Source organism: Oncorhynchus kisutch, linkage group LG19, assembly GCF_002021735.2.
Source record: "Oncorhynchus kisutch isolate 150728-3 linkage group LG19, Okis_V2, whole genome shotgun sequence".
Classification (NCBI taxonomy): Eukaryota; Metazoa; Chordata; class Actinopteri; order Salmoniformes; family Salmonidae; genus Oncorhynchus; species Oncorhynchus kisutch.
Genome location: NC_034192.2, coordinates 31610313 through 31637871, shown reverse-complemented (window position 1 = coordinate 31637871; position 27559 = coordinate 31610313). Strand labels below are relative to the sequence as shown.

The 27559-nt window shown below is 43.6% G+C and overlaps 1 protein-coding gene across 1 annotated transcript in view; it reads right to left on the bottom strand.

The window, feature by feature from the left end:
• LOC109910115 (short transient receptor potential channel 7) overlaps window positions 1–16171 on the bottom strand; it is a 60651-nt gene extending 44480 nt beyond the window's left edge. The window contains exons 1-3 of the mRNA XM_031797920.1: window positions 15419–16171; window positions 6837–7019; window positions 4562–4726 (exon numbers count right to left, since the gene is read on the bottom strand). Of these exons, the coding sequence (XP_031653780.1) occupies window positions 4562–4726; window positions 6837–7019; window positions 15419–16171 (1101 nt within the window). The remainder of the gene's footprint in view (window positions 1–4561; window positions 4727–6836; window positions 7020–15418) is intronic.
• Window positions 16172–27559: the final 11388 nt, after the last annotated feature.

The following is a 27559-nucleotide window of genomic DNA, read 5'->3' as shown; positions in this document are numbered from 1 at the left end:
AGGTTAGTGTGACCTCTACAGTATCTGCAAGCTGTGGGGGTTAAGGTTAGTGTGACCTCTACAGTATCTGCAAGCTGTGGGGGTTAAGATTAGTGTGACCTCTACAGTATCTGCAAGCTGTTCAGGCATTTATTCAGAATGCGGGCAACCTAATCACATTATGATCCCTTAGGGCAGTGGTTCCCAAACATTTTATAGTCCCGTACCCCTTCAAATATTCAACATCCAGCAGCGTACCCCCTCTAGCATCAGGTTCAGCGCACTCGCAAATGTTGTTTTTTGCCATCATTGTAAACCTGCCACACACAATCTATACAATACATGTATTAAACATAAGAATGAGTGTGAGTTTTTGTCACAACCCGACTCATGGGAAGTGACAGAGCTCTTATAGGACCAGGGCACAAATAATAATATAATAATAATCAATCATTTTGCTCTTTATTTAACCATCTTACATATAAAACCTTACTTGTTCATCAAAAATTGTGAATAACTCACCACAGGTTAATGAGAAGGATGTGCTTGAAAGGATGCTTGAAAGGTTGGTTGCATTGGAGAGTCTCAGTCTTAAATCATTTTCCACACACAGTCTGTGCCTGTATTTAGTTTTCATGCTAGTGAGGGCCGAGAATCCTCTCTCACATAGGTACGTGTTTGCAAAGGGCATCAGTGTCTTAACAGCGCCAGGGGAGAAAAACATCTCCCATATAGGCCAGTCGGGTGAGAAATTCGTCATCATGCAAGCGGTCAGACAAGTGAAAATGATGGCCAGTAAGGAAAACTTTTAGCTCGTCTCTCAACTTTACAAAAAAAACGTGTCAATACTTTGCCCCTTGATAACCACTGCACTTCTGTATGTTGTTAAAGCGTTACATGGTCGCTGCCCATATCATTGCATACTGCTGAAAATAAACAACGGTTCAGTAGCCTTGCTTTAACAAAGTTAAACATTTTCATTGTACAGTCGTGGCCAAAGGTTTTGAGAATGACACAATTTTCACAAAGTTTGCTGCTTCACTGCCTTTAGATATTTTTGTCAGATGTTACTATGGAATACTGAAGTATAATTACAGGCATTTCATAAGTGTCAAAGGCTTTTATTGACAATTACATGAAGTTGATGCAAAGAGTCAATATTTGCAGTGTTGACCCTTCTTTTTCAAGACCTCTGCAATCTGCCCTGGCATGCTGTCAATTAACTTCTGGGCCACATCCTGATGGCAGCCCATTCTTGCATAATCAATGCTTGGAGTTTGTCAGAATTTGTGGGTTTTTGTTTGTCCACCCGCCTCTTGAGGATTGACCGCAAGTTCTCAATGGGATTAAGGTCTGGGGAGTTTCCTGGCCATGGACCCAAAATATCAATGTTTTGTTCCCAGAGCCACGTAGTTAACACTTTGCCTTATTGCAAGGTGCTCCATCATGCTGGAAAAGGCATTGTTCGTCACCAAACTGTTTCTGGATGGTTGGGAGAAGTTGCTCTCGGAGGATGTGTTGGTACCATTCTTTATTCATGGCTGTGTTCTTAGGCAAAATTGTGAGTGAGCCCACTCCCTTGACTGAGAAGCAACCCCACACATGAATGTTCTCAGGATGCTTTACTGTTGGCATGACACAGGACTGATGGTAGCGCTCACCTTGTCTTTTCCGGACAAGCTTTTTTCCGGATGCACCAAACAATCGGAAAGGGGATTCATTAGAAAATTACTTTACCCCAGTCCTCAGCAGTCCAATCCCTGTACCTTTTGCATAATATCAGTCTGTCCCTGATGTTTTTCCAGGAGAGAAGTGGCTTCTTTGCTGCCCTTCTTGACACCAGGCCATCTTCCAAAAGTCTTCGCTTCACTGTGCGTGCAGATGCACTCACACCTGCCTGCTGCCATTCCTGAGCAAGCTCTGTACTGGTGGTGCCCCAATCCCGCAGCTGAATCAACTTTAGGAGATGGTCCTGGAGCTTGCTGGACATTATTGGGCGCCCTGAAGCCTTCTTCACAACAATTGAACCGCTCTCCTTGAAGTTCTTGATGGTCCGATAAATGGTTGATTTAGGTGCATTCTTACTGCCAGTAATATCCTTGCCTGTGAAGCCCTTTTTGTGCAAAGCAATGATGACGGCACGTGTTTCCTTGCAGGTAACCATGATTGACAGAGGAAGAACAATGATTCCAAGCACCACCCTCCTTTTGAGGCTTCCAGTCTGTTATTCAAACTCAATCAGCATGACAGAGTGATCTCCAGCCTTGTCCTCATCAACACTCACACCTGTGTTAAAACGAGAGAATCACTGACATGATGTCAGCTGGTCCTTTTGCGGCAGGGCTGAAATGCAGTGGAAATGTTTTTTTTTTAGGATTCAGTTCATTTGCATGGCAAAGAGGGACTTTGCAATTAATTGCAATTCATCTGATCACTCTTCATAACATTCTGGAGTATATGCAAATTGCCATCATACAAATTGAGGCAGCAGACGTTGTGAAAATGAATATTTGTGTCATTCTCAAAACTTTTGGACACGACTGTAGTGTCCAAAATGTCTTTCAAGCTGCCAGGCATTCCTTTGGCAGTAAGAGCCTCTCAGTGGCATCGGGAGCAACCGCTTGCACGTGCGTTACCACTCCATTATGTCTCCCTGTCATGGCTTTTGCTCCATCAGTACAGATACCAACACATCTTGACCACCGAAGTCCATTTGATGTCACAAAGCTGTCCAGTACTTAAAATATATCCTCTTCTGTTGTCCAGATTTCCAGTGGTTTGCAGAAGAGGATGTCTTCCTTAATTGACCCCCCATAAACGTAACGGACATAAACCAGGAGCTGAGCCTGGCCCGCCACATCTGTTGACTCATCCAGCTGTAACGCACAGAATTATCTGGCTTGTATGCGAAGCAGTAATTGTTTCAAAACATCTCCTGCCATTTCACAGAAGCAACATGAAAGACATAGTTTGTATAGTTTTTTCCCCCAGCATTGTCCCAGCCATATCCGCGGCAGCTTGAATAATTAAGTCCTCCACAATAGTATGAGGCTTGCCTGTCCTAGCCACTCGGTAGCCCATATAAGACTCTTCTAGCCCTGCCTTATTAATGGTATCTGTTGATTTTATACATGTCTTACTACTCGAAAGTCATCTTAATCCTCACACAAAAAACTCCTGTGGCTTATTTTTCAAATTGGCATGTTTTGTTAGTAAATGTCTGCGCGAGAGTGAAGGTTTCATCAAGTTGTGAGATAGTACTTTTGCACATATAACACACTGTGGCTGAGGAAAGGCACTACTCCCAATATAAGTGAACCCCAAATCAATGTAGTTCTCATCATATTTGCGTCTCTTCGAGGGTCCAACGTCCCTGTCTGTTGTTCGGTGCTTTCCCGGGTAAGGGGGCAGTAGCTCTTCGGCTGCATCAGATTCACAACTGTCAGTGTCCATGTTAGCTGGGCTAACAACATGTAGAATTACTGATGCTAGCATTGGATGTGCTCGTGGAAGCAGAACAACTTGTGTCGTCGACAGGTGCAGGTGTCGTACTGCTGGTCTGGTAGTACTACCAGTAGAGATGGTATGTGTCTCTATGGACGCGGGCCTTACTTTTTTTTTTTTTACATATATCAATTTCCGAGCAAACGGAATGAGCAGCAGCTACGTTTGTCTACATACGGACCGTTAGTGGAATTCCCACCAGAGAGTGCTGGATGTTAATTATTTGCCTATGCTACCTGTATTTGACATTGTGTTATTATTTCACTGAACACTAGATTGTTTCATTTTTTGTATTTTATAAACTCACCCAAATGTATAGCCCAGTTGGAAAATATAAATGGACTGTTTGAAAATGTGATTATTTATTTATAAAAAAATAAAAAAAATGTGAATCACAATTTTATTTGGCGTACACACGTCATTGCGCGTACCCGTACCCCAGTTTGGGAATACCTGCCTTAGAAGATCTGTAGTGTGTGGGTGTGTCAGTGGAGGCTGCTGAGGGGAGGACGGCTCATAATAATGTCTGGAATGGAGTCAATGGAATGGTACTAACTGTCACGCCCTGATCTGTTTCTTGTGATTGTCTCCATCCCCTCCAGGTGTCGCTTATTTTCCCCAGTGTATTTATCCCTGTGTTTCCTGTCTCTCTGTACCAGTGTATTTATCCCTGTGTTTCCTGTCTCTCTGTGCCAGTTCGTCTTGTATGTTTTCAAGTCAACCAGCGTTTTTCCCGTGCTGCTTTCTATTTCTTTTTTGCTAGTCCTGGTTTTGACCCTTGCCTGTTTTCTGGACTCTGTACCCGCCTGCCTGACCATTCTGCCTGCCCTGACCTCGAGCCTGCCTGCCACACTGCACCCCCAGAACTCTGCCTGTCCATGACCATTCTCTTGCCATTCTCTTGCAAAGACGCAAAGACTGTGTCTGCATCTGGGTCTCGCCTTGTGCCTCGATACTAACGTGGTTTCCACGTTGTTGATATCATTCTATTGACTCCATTCCAGGTATTACTATGAGCTGCCCTCCCCTCAGCAGCCTCCACTGGTGTGTGTGTACCTGCAGTGCATAGCTGCATTACCTTGCTGCAGGGCATGATCCAGTAGGCAATAGCCAGGAAGGGCAGTCCCACGGTGACCCCTAGCACGGTGCAACACTTGACCCCGATGGACTGCTGCCTCAGACCTGACAGGTTCTCATACCAGATAGTCAGCAGCTGCTGCTGGCAGTTAGGGTGCGCCACAAACTATACACACAGACAGACAGAGAGCGAGAGAGAGAGAGAGAGAGAGAGAGAGAGAGAGAGAGAGAGACAGAGAGAGAGAGAGAGAGAGAGAGAGAGAGAGAGAGAGAGAGAGAGAGAGAGATGAAAACACTTACAAACCGGTTACAGGTTACAGCAGTGTACAAAAGCACTGTAAAAAACTCTTCTGGAAGTGCTCTCTAAATGGACCTGCTCTCCCTGTCAGCTATTCTCCCTCTGTCTCATTGAGGAACAGTCTGTATTTAAATAGAGGTTGTCTTCAGTCTCAATCCACCGTGGACAGACTGAAAAATAGAGGGAGAGGGACAAAGTGAGGGAATGAGATTTGTGAGTGATAGCCATTTGTTTGTGTGTGTTATGGGTTTATGTGTGTGTCCATCTAAAAGCCAACAGGATCACGTGTGTCTGTGATTCTCAGATTTTCACTGCGTGTGCGACGTGCGTGTGTGTGTGCATGTGTGCAATTAAACAATGAATAATCATTTGGAGGGTGCTTGTATTTGTCCTGTTACACACCTGTGGATGGACACTTGTACAAGTGTGTAATGGAAACGTATTTCTTGCATATCCCAACTCCCCCTGAGACACCCGTAGATAATGGGGTCCCCATTGTCCAGCGTCCACCCCCTGGTCTGTGCATGTGTGTGTGATTTCCAGATTTCCAGTGTTTGTGTGTTTGTGTGTTCCCTCAACAGGTCACTCAATCAGCACAGACCATCTACTGGCATTCAAGGATCATTCATGACTATGACACACACATACACACAAAAAGACAAACACGAGCTCCATATGCTTGGAAGCGCAAGCACATGCACACACACCCAAACACAAACTCAGACCTACACTACGACTTCAACCCAGCAACAAACAATTCAAATGAAACAGTGTCCCTCGTTCCTCCACCCCCTTGGTGATTGCAATAATCTTCATTGACACATCATGGGAACCCTGTCATTAGTTTGTATGTCAATATGTCTAAGTCTTTGTGCATCTGTCTGAGAGTGCCCATGCTGTGTGTGTGTGTGTGAGAGTGTCGTGCGCGCGCGTGGGTGGGTGCCTGCCTAAGCGAACGTGCGTGCGCGTGTGTATGTTTCCCCCACTGAGTTTACACAATAGCATTCAAGGCCACCTGGTTGTCATAGCAACCCATCCTCCCCCTCATCTGGCAGGTTGATTAACACACTCAGCTGTGGTCACGCTCCCTGGTTTGGGAAAACATCCCAGGCACTACACTTTACCGTTTCCCTGGAAGCTCACAAGCAGGATGGACGTTTCACTATTTAGTTATAGCTCTGAACTAGCTCACCTGGCTAACCTAGTCAGAGGCTTGATGATTAGTTGACAAGTTGAATGAGGTGTGTTGGCGCTGGAATAGAACAGCGGTGGGTCCCCGAGGAGAGGTGTGAGAACCACTGAAACAGATTTGTTTTGTCCGGGGTTACAACAAAAATGTGTGCTGCTGGGGCTACTCGAGGACCGGAGTTGTGAACCACTGCCTTAGATGATATGCGAGGTAGTATGAACCGTATGGTACTATGTCTCACAATGTTTACATATAGGATGTACAACCACAAGGTCAGAGAAACCTATTTACCTTTTTTGTTGTTGAAATGTGCTTGTGTGAGTGCCTGTGTGTCTCTGTGAGTCCCGGGTGATGTAGGGAGAGGGGACTTGGTTTGACATTTAGCTGAAACACCTCTGGTATTCTGACACAGAGACTTGTCTGATATTTAAAAATGCTACCAGGTATCGGGGACACACGCGCACAGAAATGTGTATCACTGCATTGCCACTACAATACTACATCACTGATCCAATGTTTTCCCTGTGAGATGTTCCAGGTTGAACATAAATCAAAATTTCCCACTCCGAATACACCTGTTAACAAACACACACATGGGGTCAAATGCTACATGAACAATCAAAGCTATCAGAAAGAAATGATGACATGTAAACTAAACCATACAAAACATAAACATACTGTATATATATATATATATATATATATATATATATATATATATATATATGGTCATTTACAGCAGTGTCAAGTAATGCGATCAGGTTGTGGTCCTGGTTTGGGGGGTCTCACCTTCTTGACCTCGTATTTGATGGCCAGTTTGACGCGTTCGAGGCAGGGGCGGTTGTTGTCACTGGGCGGGGCATTGTCCACGTCTCCGTTCAAGATGGCCTCCACCTCCTCTGTGTCTCTGCACTGGTCCAACACCCCCACTACAAAGTCCTTACACTGCATGGACAACTTCCTGTAGTCATTCTATGGAGAGAGAGAGAGAGACAGAGAAAGAGGAGAGAGAGAGCAAGGAGACAGTGAATGAGAAAGAGAGGCAGAGAAAAATTGTTGGAAGCTCCCCACTCCCGTCAGTTCAACGTCTAATCCACGTTGGTTCAACGTAATTGAATTGATGTGAAAACAATGTCGATTCCTCCACTGTGTGTCCATTGGGACAGGGGCAGCTCTGGAGCCAAATTCACACAGCTTTCATCTCCGACACCACACTCCCCCTCTCTCATCTCTTTATTCACACTTTTCTCTACCTCCTTCATCCATTCACCCCTCCCTTCTCCTTCTCCTTCTCCCATCCTTCTACACTCCCCCTCTCTCATCTCTTTATTCACACTCTCCCTCGCTCAAACCTGCATTTCTTCCTTTCTCATTCTTCCCTTTCTCTACCTCCTTCATCCATTCACCCCTCCCTTCTCCTTCTCCCATCCTTCCATACTCCCTCCTCCATCTCTGCTCAACCATAGGTCTTCAGGCCAGTGCCCGAGGCCCCTCAGATGCAGTTACACACACACAAACACTCATTAACAAACAAACGACCACACACACAAGCACACGCGTAACACACAAGCAGAGATCCCTCATTGTCTTTCATGCTTTCGCGCAAGAGCATACAAAATCTGCCAACCCATCCTTCCTGGACCAGTCAGAGTGGTTTGTAGAGCCAATTGTCCACAGAGACTAAAGTCAAATTGTTTATGCATAGCTGCACAGTGTTCAAACAAACGAGTACAGCTCAGTGATAACATGCTTTCTGGGACAGTTTCCCCCAGCCCTTGCAGTTATAAGATGTCCCCGACAGGCGTCCTCTGCTACGTGATCACCACTTCATACCAAGCGCGTTAGTATTAGCTCCCTCTTCCCTTGCTTCTCTTCAGGACAAAAACACTCCATGGTTCCATTTTTCTTCGTTCACTTCTATGCCACCCTTAAAGGGGCAATCAGTAGTTGCTACATTCCTTTTTTGGACTTAATAAATGAATGATATGTACCCGTTGATTCTTGAACTTGTCGTACCCCGTCAGAAGCCAAAATACGAGTTTGTTTAACTCCAATGTTTGTAAACAATGAACATGTAAACAAACACTATATAGCCTCAAAATATGGTTAAAATGTTGATGTCATGGACAGTTAATCCTTGCATCCATAGCTCTGTGTATGAATTTGAGAGTGATTGAATTTCTCCAGCCCCATCAATCAGGTTTTTACTGAACATGGGGGGGCTTTCTTACTCTTGCTACTGCTGATTGCCGCTCTAAGGAATTTTGGTTGCCTCGAACATAACTATTTCCTTTGACTCAGGGATCATTATTCTATGATGGCGTGGCTAGCCGTGTATGAATACAGAACATTGTAATGAGGTTCTAGAGGACACATGATAATTATTCCACCCTGCAGGCATTATTCACATGCTGATGATACCACCGTACTAATTGATGGAAATTCCACCATTATACAGAGCCACACTAATGACTGACAGCGAGAGGGGAGGGGGGAGGGGGGGGGGGGGTTGACAGTGAGACAAAGAGGAAGAAGAGATGGTACATTCATATTTTCTGAAGTGACATTTTGCAATGTGCCAATGAGAATGACTGATCACTCACTCTAGGCCAATGGAATTGAGAGTATTTAGGCCCTCAGGGGACAATAAGAAAAAGGTAGGTGTTAGGAATCCATGAATGAGCGCGTACACACACACACACACACACAGGTATACTTAATGAAAGAGGCTGAAAAAAAGATGAAGAGGTAGGGAAAAAGTTGTTGAGAAAGGGTGGACAGAAAGAAACCTGAAAAGGAGAGCTGGAAGGAGATGGAAGGAGATGGAAAATGCTGAAAGATTTAGAGAGAAGAAATGGAAGAACTAGTGAGGCGAAAAGAGAGAGGAAGAGAAAGAGATGAAGAGAGAGATGGGTGAGGAGAGATGTGGAGAGAGAGAGAGAGAGAGAGAGAGAGATGGGTGAGGAGAGATGTGGAGAGAGAGAGAGAGAGAGAGAGAGAGAGAGAGAGAGAGAGAGAGAGAGAGAGAGAGAGAGATGGGTGAGGAGAGATGTGGAGAGAGAGAGAGGGAGAGAGATGGGTGAGGAGAGATGTGGAGAGAGAGAGAGGGATATCTCGTGACCCTGCTCTGCTGATTGTGACTCTGTGGCGCTTCCCTCTCCAGCTGTGATTAGACACAGGTGCTCCTCACCAGCCAATTTCACACCTCTGAGCAGTTGTGTGTTTGGACGTGTTTAACTATTCTTGTGGGGACCAGAAGTCAGGACATTTTGTTAGTCCCCACGAGGTCAAATGGTATTTCTAAGGGGTTTAGGGTTAAGGTTAGAATTCATGTTCGAATTACGTTAAGGGTTAGGGTTAGGAGCTAGGGTTAGTTTTAGGGTTAAGAGCTAGGGTTAGTTTTTGGGTTAGGTTTCGGGTTAGGGATAAGATTAGAGATATGGAAAATAGGATTTTGAACGAGACTGAATTGTGTGTCCCCACAAAGTTAGTTTTACAAGACTGTGAGACAGAGAGAGAGAGAGAGAGAGAGAGAGAGAGAGAGAAAGAAAGAGAGAGAGTGCGTGTGTGTGTGTGCATGCGTGCATGTGTGTATGGGTGTGTGTGTGTTACTGTACATTAAGGAAGTATTTGGAGTTCCTCTGTCGGTCAGTAAGTTAGTCCATTGGCTCCCATAACAATTCTTAGATGTTAACTATAGCCTCTCTGTCACGAGTCCGACCGAGGGTGGCTCCCCTTCCCAGTCGGGTGGCGCTCGGCGGTCGTCGTCACCGGCCTATTAGCTGCCACTGATTGTCTTTCCTCCCCCTCCTTGTATGTTTATTGTTAGCACCTGTTAGTGAGTCATTAGTTGGACTTTATTAGACAGCCGGCCCACCTGTTTGTTGTGCGTGATTAATTATTGTTACCTTCGGTTAGGTAGTAGAGGAACGTGTTTGTTCCTGGTCGTGTATTCGGCTGTACTGTTTTCGTCCCCCGTGTTTGGGGGCATTTGGTTTTGAGCACCCTGTGGCGTTTGTGCATTAAAGAGCACAGCATTGCACTCTCTGTTTCCTGCGTTTGACTCCACACCCACGACACCCGGAGCGTTACACTCTCCACCAATGGATGTACAGTGTGTATAAAACAGTAAGAACACCTGCTCATTCCATGACATAGACCAGGTGAATCCAGGTGAAGGCTATGATCCTTTATTGATGTCATTTGTTAAAATCCACTTCAATCAGTGTAGATGAAGAGGAGAAAAGGTTAAACATTGTACATTTTTTTCTAATATTTCGTTGCACCCGCTTTTTGCCCTCAGATCAGCCTCAATTCGCTGGGGCATGGACTCCACAAGGTGTCAAAAGCGTTCCACACGGATGCTGGCCCATGATGACTCCAATGCTTTTCACAGTTGTGTCAAGTTGGCTGGATGTTCATTGGGGCGGTGGACCATTCTTGATTCACGCGGGAAAGTGTTGAGCGTGACAAATCCATCAGCGTTGCAGTTCTTGGCACAAACCGGTGCGCCTGGCACCTACTACCATACCCCGCTCAAAACCACTTAAATATCTTATCTTACCCATTCACCCTCTGAATGGCACACAGACACAATCCATGTTTCAATTGTCTCAAGGCTTAAAAATGTTCTTTAACCTGTCTCCTCCCCTTCATCTAGACTGATTGAAGTGGACTGTCAGAGCAGCTCACAGATTACTGCACCTGTACATAGCCCACCTATAATTTAGCCCAAACAACTACCTCTTTCCCAACTGTATTTAATTTTAATTTATTTATTTATTTTGCTCCTTTGCACCCCATTATTTTTTTATTTCTACTTTGCACATTCTTCCATTGCAAAACTACCATTCCAGTATTTTACTTGCTATATTGTATTTACTTTGCCATCTTGGCCTTTTTTGCCTTTACCTCCCTTCTCACCTCATTTGCTCACATTGTATATAGACTTGTTTATACTGCATTATTGACTGTATGTTTGTTTTTACTCCATGTGTAACTCTGTGTCGTTTTATCTGTCGAACTGCTTTGCTTTATCTTGGCCAGGTCGCAATTGTAAATGAGAACTTGTTCTCAACTTGCCTACCTGGTTAAATAAAGGTAAAATAAATAAATAAATAAATAAATTTAAAAAAGTGACATCAATGAGGGATCATAGCTTTCACCTGGATTAACCTGGTCAGTCTACAGTGCCTTGCAAAATTATTCACGCCCCTTGGCATTTCCCCTCTTTCGTTGCATTACAACCTGTAATTTAAATTGATTTTTATTTGGATTTCATGTAATGGACATCCACGAAATAGTCCAAATTGTTGAAGTGAAACGCAAAAAAAAAATCGCTTGAAAAAAATTTAAAAGTTCTGCGCCCATATGTATTCACCCCCTTTGCTATGAAGCCCCTAAATAAGATCTGGTGCAACCAATTACCTTCAGAAGTCACATAATGAGTTAAATAAAGTCCACCTCTGTGCAATCTAAGTGTCACGTGATCTGTCACCTGTTCTGAAAGGCCCCAGAGTCTGCAACACCACTAAGCAAGGGGCACCACCAAGCAAGTGGCACCATGAAGACCAAGGAGCTCTCCAAACAGGTCAGGGACAAAGTTGTGGAGAAGTACAGATCAGGGTTGGGTTATAAAAAAATATCTGAAATTTTGAACATCCCACGGAGCACCATTAAATCCATTATCAAAAAATGGAAAGAATATGGCACCACAACAAACCTGCCAAGAGAGGGCCGCCCACCAAAACTCACGGACCAGGCAAGGAGGGCATTAATCAGAGAGGCAACAAAGAGACCAAAGATAACCCTGAAGGAGCTGCACAGCGGAGATTGAAGTATCTGTCCACAGGACCACTTTAAGCCGTACACGCCACAGAGCAGGACTTTATGGAAGAGGGACCAGATAAAAGTCACTGCTTAAAGAAAAAATCAAGTCATGTGGAAGACTCCCCAAACAAATGGAAGAAAGTACACTGGTCAGATGAGACTAAAATTGAGCTTTTTGGTCATCAAGGAAAACACTATGTCTGGTGCAAACCCAACACCTCCCATCACTCCGAGAACACCATGTTTTAATTGGCAAGGACTGGGAAACTGGTCAGAATTTAAGGACTAATGGATGGCGCTAAATACAGGGAAATTCTTGAGGGAAACCGTCCCAGTCTCAAAGAGATTTGAGGTTCAACTTCCAGCAGGACAATAGAAGGACCCTAAAGCACTGCTAAAGCAACAGTAGAGTGGTTTAATGGCAAACATTTAAATATATTGGAAGGGCCTAGTCAAAGCCCAGACCTCAATCCAATTGAGAATCTGTGGTATGACTGAAAGATTGCTGGACACCAGCGGAACCCATCTAACTTGAAGGAGATGGAGCAGTTTTGCCTTGAAGAATGGGCAGAAATCCCAGTGGCTAGATGTGCCAAGCTTATAGAGACATACCCCAAGAGACTTGCAACTGTAATTGCTGCAAAAGGTGGCTCTACAAACTATTGACTTTGGGGGAGGGGGATAGTTATGCACGCTCAAGTTCAGTTTTTTTTCTTCTAATTTCTTGTTTGTTTTGCAATTAAAAAATATTTTGCATCTTCAAAGTGGTCGGCATGTTGCGTAAATCAAATGATACAAACCCCCCCAAAAATGTATTTTAATTACAGGTTATAAGGCAACAGAATAGGCAAAATGCCAAGTGGGTGAAGTCACTGTATGTCATGGCGTTCATTATGTTTTGTACACTCAGTGTATATGTCAACGCTTAAACCTCAGAGCACACTGTGTGCTGTCCCCCATCACTTGAACCCACTGGGACAATAGTACATGTGGCACCGTGTCAACATAACCCTGGGCAACAGGTCTAATCCTGCACTTAACCATGTAAAGATTGCAGAGGGAAGCTTCATTAAAACAACAATAATACTGATAACGCCCACAGGGACTTTCTCCAATGAGATCAGCACAATCCTTCCTTTCGGAAAAGTGGACTACATAAGGAAAGAGTGTTCAAGAACCGACTGCGTCTGAGCCAGTCAGAACATATGTATTCTTACCTCAGAGTGGAGAGAGAGAGGGAAAGAGATTGAAAGGGAGGGAGAGAGAGGGAAAGAGATTGAAAGGGAGGGAGAGAGAGGGAAAGAGATTGAAAGGGAGGGAGAGAGAGGGAAAGAGATTGAAAGGGAGGGAGGGAGAGGGAAAGAGATTGAAAGGGAGGGAGAGAGAGGGAAAGAGATTGAAAGGGAGGGAGGGAGAGGGAAAGAGATTGAAAGGGAGGGAGAGAGAGGGAAAGAGATTGAAAGGGAGGGAGAGAGAGGGAAAGAGATTGAAAGGGAGGGAGGGAGAGGGAGAGAGAGGGAAAGAGATTGAAAGGGAGGGAGAGAGAGGGAGAGAGGGAAAGAGATTGAAAGGGAGGGAGGGAGAGGGAGAGAGGGAAAGAGATTGAAAGGGAGGGAGAGAGAGGGGAAGAGATTGAAAGGGAGGGAGGGAGAGGGAAAGAGATTGAAAGGGAGGGAGAGAGAGATAGATAGAGGAGAGAGACATGGAAGGTGATAATGAGTGTGTAATGAAAGAGATGGAGGGTAATAGAACTAAGCCTCCCGGGCCACTACTTCTCATTTACACATCTAGGAAGCAGGCAGACAGACAGACACCTGAGCAGACACAGCTGCAGTCATGACAAATACCAACCCACGCACCCTTCTGGACTGCACCCTTCTACTCACTTTACCCCGCCGTCTAAATGCCAAAGTGTTCCCCTTTGCCTTCCTTCCTTCCTAGATCTCCTGGGCTTGAATGTTATTCCTGTCGTTGTGGCTGTATACCCCACACTGCAGCATGAAACTTCTACTTTCAACACACAGACCCAGCTGTGTGCTGTTAACACGTTAACGTGTGTATTAGTGTATGTGTGTATTTGTGCATTTTGAATTTTTATTTAACCTTTGTTTAATTAGGCAAGTCAGTTAGGAACAAATTCTTATTTACAATGACGTCCTACCCTGGCCAAACCCTAACCCGTGACGACGATGGGCCAATTATGCGTCGCCCTATGGGACTCCCGATCACGGCCGTTTGGGATACAGCCTGGAATCAAACCAGGGTCTGTAGTGACACCTCTAGCACTGAGATGCAGTGCCTTAGACTGCTGCACCACTCGGGAGCCCATGTACAGTAGTATGTGTGTATAGCACGTGTAGGACTAGTGAGACAGCAAAGTAGAGAGAGCAGCCTCAGTCCTGAGCCAAAGCTGCTACGACTCCTAGCAGAGACGTATCAAACATAGCAGATGGGGGAGCAGAAAATCCTCACGTGTAAATACATGGATTCTCTCTCTCTCTTCCTCTCTCTCTCTCTGTCCTGAGGCTTCGTTGGGTTGGTAGTGGTTAGTGAACTGAGCCTCTGGACCTCAGTAGACTCTTTTCTGTGGTCACCTTTTGGCATTTGAGGGCTTTGGAATGGGAGGAGTGGGGGTAACTTGTTTCTGAATTATCATGCAATTTGGTGGCTCTTTTTGGAGATTAATCAAAAGAGGGATTTGGTCTAATTCTGCTCTGCTTGCGTTGTTTGGAGTTTTTATCTGTACTCTGATGATGCTCTTGGTCTCTCTCTCGGTCTCTCAATCTCTCTCGGTCTCTCAATCTCTCTCGGTCTCTCAATCTCTCTCGGTCTCACACTCTCTCTCGGTCTCACACTCTCTCTCGGTCTCCCATTCTCGGTATCTCACTCTCGGTCTCTCGGCCAGTTAAACTAACCTTCAACTCAGTCTCTATGTTAACCAGTCTGGCCAGTTAATCTCACCTTAAATGTACTATGTACTGTATAGGTAACTGACAAAATAATGGAAACACTTTAGTAAATACAAAGTGTATTGAAAGCAGGTGCTCCTACACAGGTGTGATTTCTGAGTTAATTAAGCAATTAACATCCCATCATGCTTTGAGTCATGTATAAAAATGCTGGGCAGGCCATTATTTTGGCTACCATGGCTATGACTCCATAGGATGACAATGCCGCCATCCACAGAGCACGAGTGGTCACTGAATGGTATGCTGAGCATGAAAATGATGTAAACCATACGCCATGGCTGTCTCAGTCACCAGATTTGAACCCAAATGAACATTTATGGGATATTCAGGAGCGTAATCTGAGACAGCTTTTTCTACCACCATCAACAAAACATCAATTGATTCAATTCCTTGTTGAAGAATGGTGTCGCATCCCTCCAATAGAGTTCCAGACACTTGTAGAATCTATGACAAGGTGCATTGAAGCTGTTCAGACTTGTGGTGGCCCAACGCCCTATTAAGACACTTTATGTTGGTGTTTCCATTATTTTGGCAGTTACCTGGATGTTAGCCAGTCTGGCCAGTTAAACTCACCTTAAACTCAGTCTCTATGTTAGCCAGTCTGGCCAGTTCGTTGCTGAGCTCCAGGGCGGTGAGAACAGGGTCTTCACTGCTCAGGGACAGGTAGGCAGCACTGGCCAGCCCTTTATAAGCGTTCATCCTGGAGCGGGAGTGGCTGAACGAGTCTCTCTTCTGTTTCTCTACACACTCATTGCACTTACAGAAGTAGTCATGAGGCCTCTCGATGCGGGCCCCCTTGGTGAGCAGAATATGCACAATCTCATACTCCTGACAGTGTGCTGCTAGGATGACTGGGGTGACGTCGTGGGAAAAGCGTGTCCCGTCTTCATCGTAAGCGTAAAAATCATCATCCCGTAGCTCCTGTTCGAGGGGACTCTGGGTGAGCCGCAGCCCTTGGCTGAACGCCGGGTTCGCCAATATGGCTTCCACGATACGCACATACCCTTTAGAGATAGCCAATAAGAGCCCGTCGCCCACTCTGGCTAGCCCATCCATCTTTAGCAACAGCTCAGTCACTTCCAGGTGTTCATTGCCCACCGCCAGCTGCAATGCATTCTGGCCCATGTAGTCCACACAGTTGAAGTTGAGGGTCTTGGACTCCTCCAGCATCTTACGGACCACGGGGATGTTGCCGTACTCGGCAGCGTCAAGGAAACCCTCTTCCTCCGGCGTCAGGGCCGAGCCACGCTCGTTAAACATGTAGGCTGGGCCTCGCACAGCCTGGCGACGCCCCTTCTCCCTCAGCGTGGTGTGTCTCCGCTGCATTGCTTCCACTCTAGAAGAGGGGGGAGAGGGAGGGTGACAGGGAGAGAGAAAACGGTTATTAAACGGTTATTAAGGGTTAAACCAATGTAAAATGACACACACACACACACACACACACACACACACACATACAAACACTCAAATAATGCGGCACTGAATCACACAATCCCAAATACTGCACGACAACTAGCTGTCTCTTACACCATCAGTTCATATTTTTTTTCCATAAATGTGTATTGACAGTATATCTGCCCTGAGCTGTAAATGTACACATTGCTTGCCTCTCAGAGGAACTGAATGGGTCAATCGGAATCTCTTGAAACCAACACAGTGTGCGGCAGGCGCCTCAGACAAAAGCCTCCAATATCTGGTTACCTCAAAAACAAACTGTTCAGCTCCTCAAATCACATGTTATACACAGAAAGAGCACCCGAACGCTGAAGCAAAACACTCAGTGATCAACTGCTCTCTGTGTGGAGGAAAATCTATAGACACGTTCATTTTCAAATGAATGGAAAAGAGAAACCATTCGAGAGGTAGAAAAGAGGTCGGGAGCCAGAGAGAGGGAGGGGGATGGAGCAAGAGAAAGAGAGAGATAGGAGGGAGAAGAGGCGGTAAAGTTTCTGCAGTGAAAAGGATGAAATGTACAACTGCATACAATATGCCATCAACAACTAGGGTAACAGGCTTACTCTTTTAGCATTTTGTCCTAGAATTTAGTCTTCATTAAAGGGCTAGATCAAAACTTTGTTTGAGAAATAGAGGTGGTTCCAAAACACAGTCCACTAACCCCTAGTGTAGATGTTTGCATCGGTGCGTAAGAACCGTTTCATCATTATTTTAATTGCGGTTTTATTCATCAAAAATCTGTCTGATTTAAGCTAGAAACTTCCTGGTTTTTGCAAGGGCACGCTATCGGCCTTCCGCATCTGTGAAGGAAGGCGGCTGAGGTACAGTGCTGTCTATCAGACCAGGAGTAATCCCGAAAACCGTCCTTCTCACAAAAACGTCTGCAAAGTCTGAATGGTTTGAGCTACACAACTAATATAATCCCACTATGGAAAGTTGAGCCTCTCACCAACAAGAAAGTGTCCATTTTGCTCTACGAAGCTTCACAGAACCAGGGTTACACATGTAACTGTTTTGTTTTTGTCCCTGATGCTTTCCTATATCTCTCAGATGCATTACAGACACCTAAAACCATATTTCATTTTGATTTATTTTTTTATTCAATGCGTTGCTATGGGGCTAATAACAGTAAGGACAAATTTAATGTTTCATCAGATAATAATCTGTTTATTTTTTGGGATACCTACAGGGGTCCTAAAACTCTAAATCAAATAGCTAAATGGTCCATCTTATGGCCATATTAAAACAATTCCATTTGTTAGCTCAGTATATATTGCCATCTACAGGCTTTGATTTTTAGGGGCTTAACAAAGCCATCACAGGATCAAAACGGAGGAGTGTCGGGAGAATTGGAGAACAGGTGAAAATGGGAACCTATTCACGTGGGACTGAGAAGATGAAGAGAGCTCACTCATGCAACACTGTGTGTGTGTGAGTGAGTAAGTGTTCATTCGGGTACTCTTTTTTTTCTCAGATTTTGTCTAGTCTTAGTCATTTTGACTAAAATATCATTAAGTCTTAGTCACAGTTTTGTCATTTGAATAATGATTTAGTCTTGTCAAAATGACAAAAACAGTGGGCCATTTTAGTCACATAACATTTCTATCATTAACCCATAGTAAACATAAATCACTGACTTCCATGTGCACAAACATACAAAGCCTTGTCCTACCAACATGTTTTTCTTAACATCCAGTTTCTCTTCCCAACAGCAGAGAAATGACAAACGTATAAGAATATATAACACTTTTCCGGCAATGTAAATTCCTAATTCAGCCTATATCGATATTGCACATTACAGAACAAACAGACACACACAAGCAGAGAGAGAGAGAGAGAGAGAGAGAGAGTAGCACAATCACCAGATAGTGCAGCAAAGTTTTGACCAAGCATAATGGGTTGCACCTCCGCCACTCGGTTGCATCACTGCCATTGTTCAATGGTCCCCTGACGGCGCAGCCAAATTGGTGCACAAACGTACAAGGGGAGCTAATGACTGTTTCGCCCAGTGTTATAGTCGAGTCAATAAACCGGAAGTTCGAATCGAGTCCCAAGTCCCTTGTGCTCAAGTCTGAGTCACTGGGTGCACGTTTACTCAAAAAGAAAGTTATTGACCCAGTCAGATATAGGGTAGTGGCAAGAGCCATTTTGTCAATAAATTGTTTGCTATCCATTTTCCTTTCTTTATATGCAACCAAATACTTGCATATAGGCTACTGGTTATGTTACCAGGGCTGCACTCAGTTGCAAAACGAGCATTGCAGGTAGAAATTCAATGAATTTATCAAGGGTTGAGTGAGACTACAAATTCAAAAAGTTTCTGTACTCAAGGGAGAAGAAAACATAGCTAGACTGTTGTTTTACTATTAAACGTAATGCTGCTATTGTTTTACATTTTGGTAAAGCAGCCTGTGTTTCTTAACCAGACAAACGGTATCTACTGTAACTAGAAGGCTGGGTTAGTTTCAGTGTGTATAAATCCGAGGCAGAGCCGGAGCATTGCTTGCTCGCCCGGGGCTCCTGTGCCGGGTGTGGTGTACCATTCCCGCTGCTGAACAGAACTGCGCATCTGTGCCGCTATTGTGCTTATCGCTGACATTTTTTTCTGGGTCTATTTAGTCCGTTACAGTCTCGTAAATTATCAATGAAAAAGTTGTATGAATATTTTTGTCACTATTTTTGTTGAAGAAATGAACAAGGGTCTGTGTTTGTGCATGTTTATTGTGTTTGTGTGGGATTTTATGGTCCCAAAGCACTGTAGTTTATGGGTATCGACTTAAATTTACAGTTGATCAGAGCTGTGTGTGGTAGACTGGAAATCAATGGAATATAGCCAAAAAAGAGAACCGAGCAAAAACCCTTATGACACAAACCTGAGCTTCAGCACAATGTCAACACGTTAGAATTACAATTGATAGAACTGACATTCTCATTCAAATCAATGTTCCATTCTAATTATATGGCAGGCGCTGCCCCTGCTCAGTCGACCGTCCAGGTAAATAGGACTTTCAGATCACTTCAGAACTGGCCACTAGGGGCAACGGTGAGCGCTATTACCATCAAGTAGTCGTGGGGTTTGCTAGGGTGTGGACGGGGATGGCGGATGGGCGTAAACCACGGGCTCCGGCTCTGAGGGTCGAATGTTTAATCCCAGTGCTAGGTACTTGTTGTTAATTGTTTTGTTTAAAAACTATTGTTTTGTTCTAAACTATAAAAACTAACCATTCATAATTAATGCCTATACTTAACCATAGAATTGTTTTTGTTTTAACCCTATGCCAAACCTTACCCCTTAACTTAACCAATGAATGCCTAAAGTGAACCTTCTGTAGTGAGACTGTGAGAGCTTATTGCAGAGCGATTCAATGAGTAAGCTGTGAAGAAGGTCGATGGGAGATGCCCTGATTGTTTTTTTAAAGGATTCCTAGTCCTCTCTCTGCTGTGGTGGCACACACACACACACACACACACACACACACACACACACACACACACACACACACACACACACACACACACACACACACACACACACACATAATTGCCAGCAGCTACCATCATGGGCTGTGAGAGCCACTTAGATCAGTAAACACGGTGTATTTTTATGTCTGTCATGTCCCTCAGCTCAGGGTGGAACAGAGAAACCATTAACTTCACAACCACTGAGACTAAATAGTCCCACAAACACACACCCAAAATTGATTTCCATTCAAAATCCTATTTTCCCTAACCCCTAATGCTAGTCCTTACCGTAACCCTAACCCTAACTCCTAAACCTAATTCTAACCCTGACCAAAATTGGAACACTAAACCTACCCCTAAGGTTAAAATAGCTTTTGTCCTCGTTGGGACATGGGAAATGTCCCCACGAGGGAGAATTTTACTTGTTTTACTGACTTTTGTAATTTCCAGTACCCCCCTTAAACTCACAGGAACAACTATGGCTACTACTACTACCACCAGGGTAGGTTACTTTCTGAATGTCATCTTTTACAGTTACTAATTACCTGTCCACAAGTCCACAGGTGTGTGCCCTTCCAATTTTTGTAAAAATGTTTTAAAAAATATATATATTTAACTAGGCAAGTCAGTTATGAACAAATTATTATTTACAATAACAGCCTACCGGGGAATAGTGGGTTAACTGCCTTGTTCAGGGGCAGAATGACACATTTTTACCTTGTCAGCACTGGGATTCAATCCAGCAACCTTTCGGTTACTGGCCCAATGCTTTAACCACTAGGCTACTAGGCTACCAAATCATGTCCAATCAATTGAATTTAGCACAGGTGGACTCCAATCAAGTTGTAGAAACATCTCAAGAATGAGAAATGGAAACGGAAACAGAATGTACCTGAGCTCATTTTCAGGTCTCATATGAAAGGGTCTGACTACTTATGAAAATAGGATTGTTCTGGTTTTTTTATTATTATTTTTAATACTGTTTTCACTTTGTCATTATGGGGTATTGTGTGTCGACTGATGAGGGGAAAACATGTATTTCATACATTTGAGAATAAAGCTGTAACGTAACACAATGTGGATAAAGGGAAGGGGTCTGAATACTTTCTGAATATACTGTATGTTGCTCTGGTTGTCTTTGTTAAATAACATCTGTAAATATTTTAAATAGATGCTCAAGAACCTATGGAATGATATTCATAGTCATCTTATTTTTCTGTTGTTCAATGCTCAAACTCCCATGATTCTATTTGACAAAACCACTATCACCTACAGGAATTGCTGCTCTGGCAGCCATCATGTGCCCTTTCCAAAAAGCATATATTTTTGTTATTACTTATAAACATGATACTTTTTATTTGTTCCAATAGGCCTCAAGTGTTGTTGGATGGTTACTTGGACAGTCGCTGAGGCTGTATTTGTTTGTTATCGTTGAAAACACGTAATTTCGTATGCAGCAGGTTTAGTTACTTATCTAGCTAGCATTGCTAATGTTAGCACCAAAGATACAGGCTGAGAGACAAGGATTATTTAATGATTTGTCTGTACATTTTGTAAGAAATGTTGTTCTTCTAACAGGCCTACTGTCACGCCCTGACCTTAGCTATCTTTGTTTTCTTTAATATTTTGGTTAGGTCATGGTGTGACAAGGGTGGTTGGTTTAGTTTTTGTATTGTCTAGGTGTTTTTGTCCTGTCTAGGGTTTTTGTATATCTATGTTTTTTTTGTATGTCTAGGTATATGTAGGTCTATGGTAGCCTGAATTGGTTACCAATCAGAGGGAGCTGTTTATCGTTGTCTCTGATTGGGGATCCTATTTAGGTTGCCATTTTCCATTTTGGTTTTGTGGGTTATTGTATATGTGTAGTTGCATGTCAGCACGCATGTTTTTAGCGTCAAGTTCATTTTTGTTAGTTTGGTGTTCTTCGTTTTAATAAAAGAAGAATGTATTCATCTCATGCTGCGCCTTGGTCTCATCGTTATGACGAACGTGACACCTACATGTTGTTTGGACTTTTGTGTAAGACAGTCTCGAAGATGAAAGTCAGCTGTAATTGTTGTAAACATTTATTTTGGCTGTAGCAGTCGGGCTAGCTAGCATGCTAACTAAATACAGCAATTGTGTGTTATTGTTAGCGTAGCTACTAAGCATCTAAATTCAAATGATTTGTTAGTGTATTGCAGTTGATTGGTGACAATCACGTGAACATAACTTATCACATGCTATTTGGACTGTTGTTTAAGACAGTTGCTTAGATGAAAGTTGGCTGATATTGTAGCAAACACTTCGGGCTAGCTACATACAGTAACTCTTATGTTTAGCATAGGTAGTGTAGTTAGCATCTAAATTCTAATACATTTTGAGTGTATTGCAGTTGGTGACAATGACATAAACATATATTCAGCTTAACAGTCATGCAATCATTATAATACATTTACAACCCAAATTTACGACATGAACAAACATATAAACGCAACATGCAATAATTTCAAGGGTTTTACTAAGTTAGTTTATTTAAGGAAATAAGTCAATTGAAGTAAATTCATTATATCCTAATCTATGGATTTTACATGACTGGGAATAAAGATATGCATCTGTTGGTCACAGATACCTTTATTAATTAGGGCTGTGGATCAGAAAATCAGTCAGTATCTTGTGACCATCATTTGCCTCATGCAATGCGTCATAGAGTTGATCAGGCTCTTGATTGCTGCCTGTGGAATGTTGTCCCACTCCACTTCAATGGCTGTGCGATGTTGCTGGATATTGGTGGGAACTGGAAAACGCTGTCATACACATTGATCCAGAGCATCCCAAACATGCTCAATGAGAGACGTCTGGTGAGTATGCAGGCCATGGAAGAACAGGGACATTTTCAGCTTTCAGCAATTGTGTACAGATCCTTAAGACATGCGGCCGTGCATTATCATGCTGAAACATAAGGTGAAGATGGCGGATGAATGGCATGACAATGGGCCTCAGGGTATCGTCACTGTATCTCTGTGCCTTCATATCGCCGTCGATAAAATGCAATTGTGTTCATTGTCCGTAGGTTATGGCTGCCCATACCATAACTCCACCGCCACCATGGAGCACTCTAATTCCCTAAAACGGCGTCGGAGGTGGCTTATGGTAGAGAAATTAACAAAATTCTGACAACAGCTCTGGTGGACATTCCTGCAGTCAGCATGCCAATTGCACTCTCCCTCAAAACTTGATGCTTGCTTCTTCTCGTCAAAGACAAGGCTTTCAAGCTTAATGCTACTGTATCATAGAGCAGATAGAGACCAGAGTGATCAAATACAGACACTGCAGGCCGTTTGGAATATATCCTATTATATTTCCAACTGTAATACCACTGGCTTAGAACATTTTCTAGAGGCTATATGTTATACTTTGTTGTGGCAGCCTTTCTACCTGGGTAATACAGTGGATGACGTCACATGACCACGTCTGTCCAATAGGCTTATTTGTCAAACTTCTCATTTGCATACGGAATATTGACTCAGCACGGCACGCACGGCCCTGCCTCGGTTCCTCTCGCCGCCATCCTTTAACTTATCGGTCTCTCCGGTGTCAATCAAGACTCTCTGAAATCAAGAACAAGCAGCACAAACACGCTGCAACGTTAACCGCCAAGCGGTGTCATGGGCCCGAATTAGGGTGTGCATATTTTAGCTGGATCTGACTGATGGGTTGTATGTATTTTATTTATTTAGTATTTATAATTTTTTTATTTAGGGTTTGGAGTAACACGAGACGAATTCCTTTAAACGAGGATGGAATCCCCCTACTCAGTCTTCAAAGACGAGACACACTCAACTATATTTCCACTGAGAATACAACATTACATTGAAAAACAGAAAGATAAAAGTAGCCTAATAGAATGACAGAAAAAAATGCACAGTTAAAGACAATGAACTAGAGAATGAAGCTATTATCTGACATCATCAGCCATATGGTCACTGTACCTGTTGAGGTCCAGCAGGAAACCCCATTAGCCCATACATCCCCATTGCGCGTGTACAGTATCTCTTGAGTAGAATATTATGTCTGCGCACCCCAATATTTAATCAAACAATATGGCACATCTGTATCCACTCATTCATTGTATGGGATTCATATTTTGCGTAGCATATGGGCTACATAGACTACACCACCCACATGATTAATTTTACTAAATTATTCTGTAACAACTAACTGTGTTTCCTCATATTTGAATAAGGTATAGCCTAACCGTGTCATAATTAATTAAAGGGTAGACTCACGGTGGCTGGGTCTCACTGCTGTCTCGCTGGGGCTCTAGGAGCTGATTAGTGCAGTGGTAATACTCTCGGTCCTGTCCGCGGGGGAGTTGCTGTCCAAGGTCCTGAAACGTTGCCGAGGTGGTGTCTCCGTCTCTGCGCTTTGGAGAGAGGGCATCGCGCCCGTTGTCCGCCGCAGCTGTTAAGCGCGCATTCTGTCTCTGGCGGAACTGAGAGCCCGTCTTCGTCAGTCGCTGGGTTAACTTTGGCAGGGTACAGCGCGGGGAGTCCCCGGGTTTGCAGCGCTCTGGAGACGGGCGGAGGCAGTCCTGGGGTAACGGGGCTGGGTCTCGAAGCACCGGGGGACTGGAAGAGAGGTCTGGCGGCAGTGGAGGAGAGGGGGTTCCGGGGGGCCCGGGTGGAGATGGGGAGGGAGAGCACCGGAGCTCTGCTAGCTCGGCGCTGTCGCTTCTTTCGTCAGACATCGGGAGAAATCGTGAGCAGCATAAGTTAGAGTTAATATTTAGCTATAGCGACAAAATACTGCATCTGAGATAATAAACAATATATATCACGTCAGGGCAGGTTCAGCAAGTTGAAGGCACAATTTTATATTTTTCACCAGCACGGGTCGGGACCGATGGCACCAGTGTTTCGAAAAGCAACTCTCACCCACACACAAGCCGGAAGCCTGGCACACACACACTCTGCGCACGCAACTATCCTATTTAACATCCTCTCTTGGAAAATAATTAAGCCCTCAGATCGATAAAGTCGTTAGTGCTTAGGTTGAAATAATAAAACCGACAAGCATACAACTAGGGAGCTCAGCTCTTGACTATAAACAGACCAAATACAATAGTTTACATACAATTCTATATTCCTAATTAAATTTAGACTGAATTAGAGCATAGTCCTATAGGAGGTAATTTAAAGGTGAAGCATGCAGAATGCAATTCTAATTAGACAACTGGCTATCTATAGGCCTACCTTTGGGTAAGGTATATTTGGTTATGTGAAGCTGTGATTTACATACTTAAATCGTTGGTGGTTTTGAAGTAAGATCTTGTCCAGTTAAGAACTGACAGAATGAAACGGTTGCCTTGGCTTTCATCGTCTGTTTGCTATGAAAAGAGATTCCCTTCTTTCACTGTGGGAAGCTCATGTGAACGAGGTCGGGGTCGCCCCTTTGTGAAGACCTACTTGAAATGTATTTTGTAAAGAGGGGTTGTATCACCTGTTATTAAATAAACGCACCTGCTGTTGTGGCTGTCTTATCCACTGGTAGACGTCACTCAGTTGTGTATGGGTCTACTTGAAATAGCGAATAGACATGTGCCCCCGTCATTCCCACAAAAACTAATTAAGTCATACATGAAGTTGTACACTAAGGTTTTATAACGGTTTTCATGAGTACCCTAATTATTGTGAGTCTTGTTTAAACAGTTTGTGTGTGTGTGTGTGTGTGTGTGTGTGTGTGTGTGTGTGTGTGTGTGTGTGTGTGTGTGTGTGTGTGTGTGTGTGTGTGTGTGTGTGTGTGTGTGTGTGTGTGTGTGTGTGTGTGTGTGTGCATGTGTGGGTGGTCCAGGACAGGATATTTGACATGCAAGACTGGCGGCTGAAGAGCTGCAGGTGGAGTCCCCTAATTAGACACAGACCAATTAGTCAAGTGTACCGAGGTCTCCCTGACCCCTGCCGACAGCACACACACTAACACTGATACACTCAGAGTTGGGTAGGTTACTTTCTAAATGTAATCCATTACAGTTGCTAGTTATCTGTCAAATTGTAATCAATAATGTAACTTTTGGATTACCTAAACTCTAACGCACTGCATCTCAGTGCTAGATGCGTCACTACAGACCCTGGTTCAATTCCAGGCTGTATTTCAACTGGCCGTGGTTGGGAGTCCCATAGGGCGGAGCCTGCAGTGTTGCCAACTTAGCTATTTTCAAAAAAACGTTTGACTACAAATCTAGCAACTTTTTCTGGTGTTATTGGGGACTTTTGGAGACTGACTTGAAAGCATGTATCGTTCTTACTCTTCTCAATGAGCAGCGGATGCTACCGTGGGCCCCACCCCCGTCCCAAAGCACTCACAGGTGGCCCAGTCCTCGCGCAACAGTCCCTCCCAGCTGCAGTCAGAGCAGGAGATGTTCACCCCTCCTCATCCAGACTGCAAATGAATTGCGCATGCGGGAAGCCGCCACTGGCTGATCCCACGCTGGCTTGTAATTAAAAAAACACAATTAACCTGAATTAGGGCCAGACTAGTTACCATAATTTTCTCACATTGCCATTGACAGTTTTTCTATTGTCTATTTTTGGTCCATTTAGGTTGTTAATGTAGATTGTATACAATAAAATGTAAAAATATGTTTTACTGTGACTTGTTGTAGGTTCCTAGGTGGACCATAAGGTTAAAAACCAAACCAAACTAAAAACCAGAAATAAAATATTTAAAAAAATAAAAAACTAAGTAAGTTTACAGTCAGATCAAACAACCATGAACCATAGGCTCTCTCTCCCTCAGTTGCCTATGCACATCAACAACAAGATCAACAACTAATGTTAGCCAAAGCGAGATGAGCTAAAATGTAACGAGGGACCAGTATATAAACCCTCTCAAACTTTCTTAGCTTGTAGTTGGCCGTCAAAATTGCATTGATAAACGATAGGGAATAGTAGCCTGCTTGCCCTTCTGCAGCTTGCCTGCCAATGCATGTTTATCCCAAACCACGTTTTGACAACTGACTGGAAACTTGCCGGCCTGCCCTCCCATTTGATCGATGCCAAATACATTTGATTGACAACGACGAGATATGCTAACTGTGGATAACAGTCGTTCAAGTTCAGCATAGCTAGCTAGCAAAGTGATTCACATCTCTTGCTAGCTAACCAAATTAGACTTGCATCCTAACTGTCGCCAACGAAAAAGTTGGCCACTCACCCACTCGTCCAATGTCAATGACATCCCCCCATTAGCTAACTAATGTTAGTTAGGTTCAAGTGTTTATAGCTTGCTAAATAAATAGCTACATAAAGACAAAAGCTATTAGCCACGTTATGACTGATTTATGGTAATTGCCCTTGCTAGTTTGATTGTATTGACATTCCCAGCCTTAGTTATATTTGTCAGTTTTTGTCCAAAATATTTGGTCATTAAAACTGAAACCGTACATCCCGAAGGGCTGGAGGCAGCATACAATGTACCAGGCCAGCTGTGATTTACAACCTGATAGTAATATTTGTTGGACTACCAAGAAATGTATTGGTGAATTAGTCACTGAATTTTGAGTCAAATATAACCTATTTTAAAACCTTTTATGAAGTTGGTTTTGTAGCATAAATTGGGAATTTGATATGTTTTACTGATATTATGATTGTCTGTTTGTTTCATATCTACAAAGTAGTTAAAACGCTGTCAGTTCCACTTTAATTATTTAATAGGATATCTATACGTGACCCTTTGATACCTCGATAATTTGCAGATGTTTAAATCCATCAAAAGTGTGCTAGTTTAAGCATATGTCTGCTTCTACATCTGCATCGT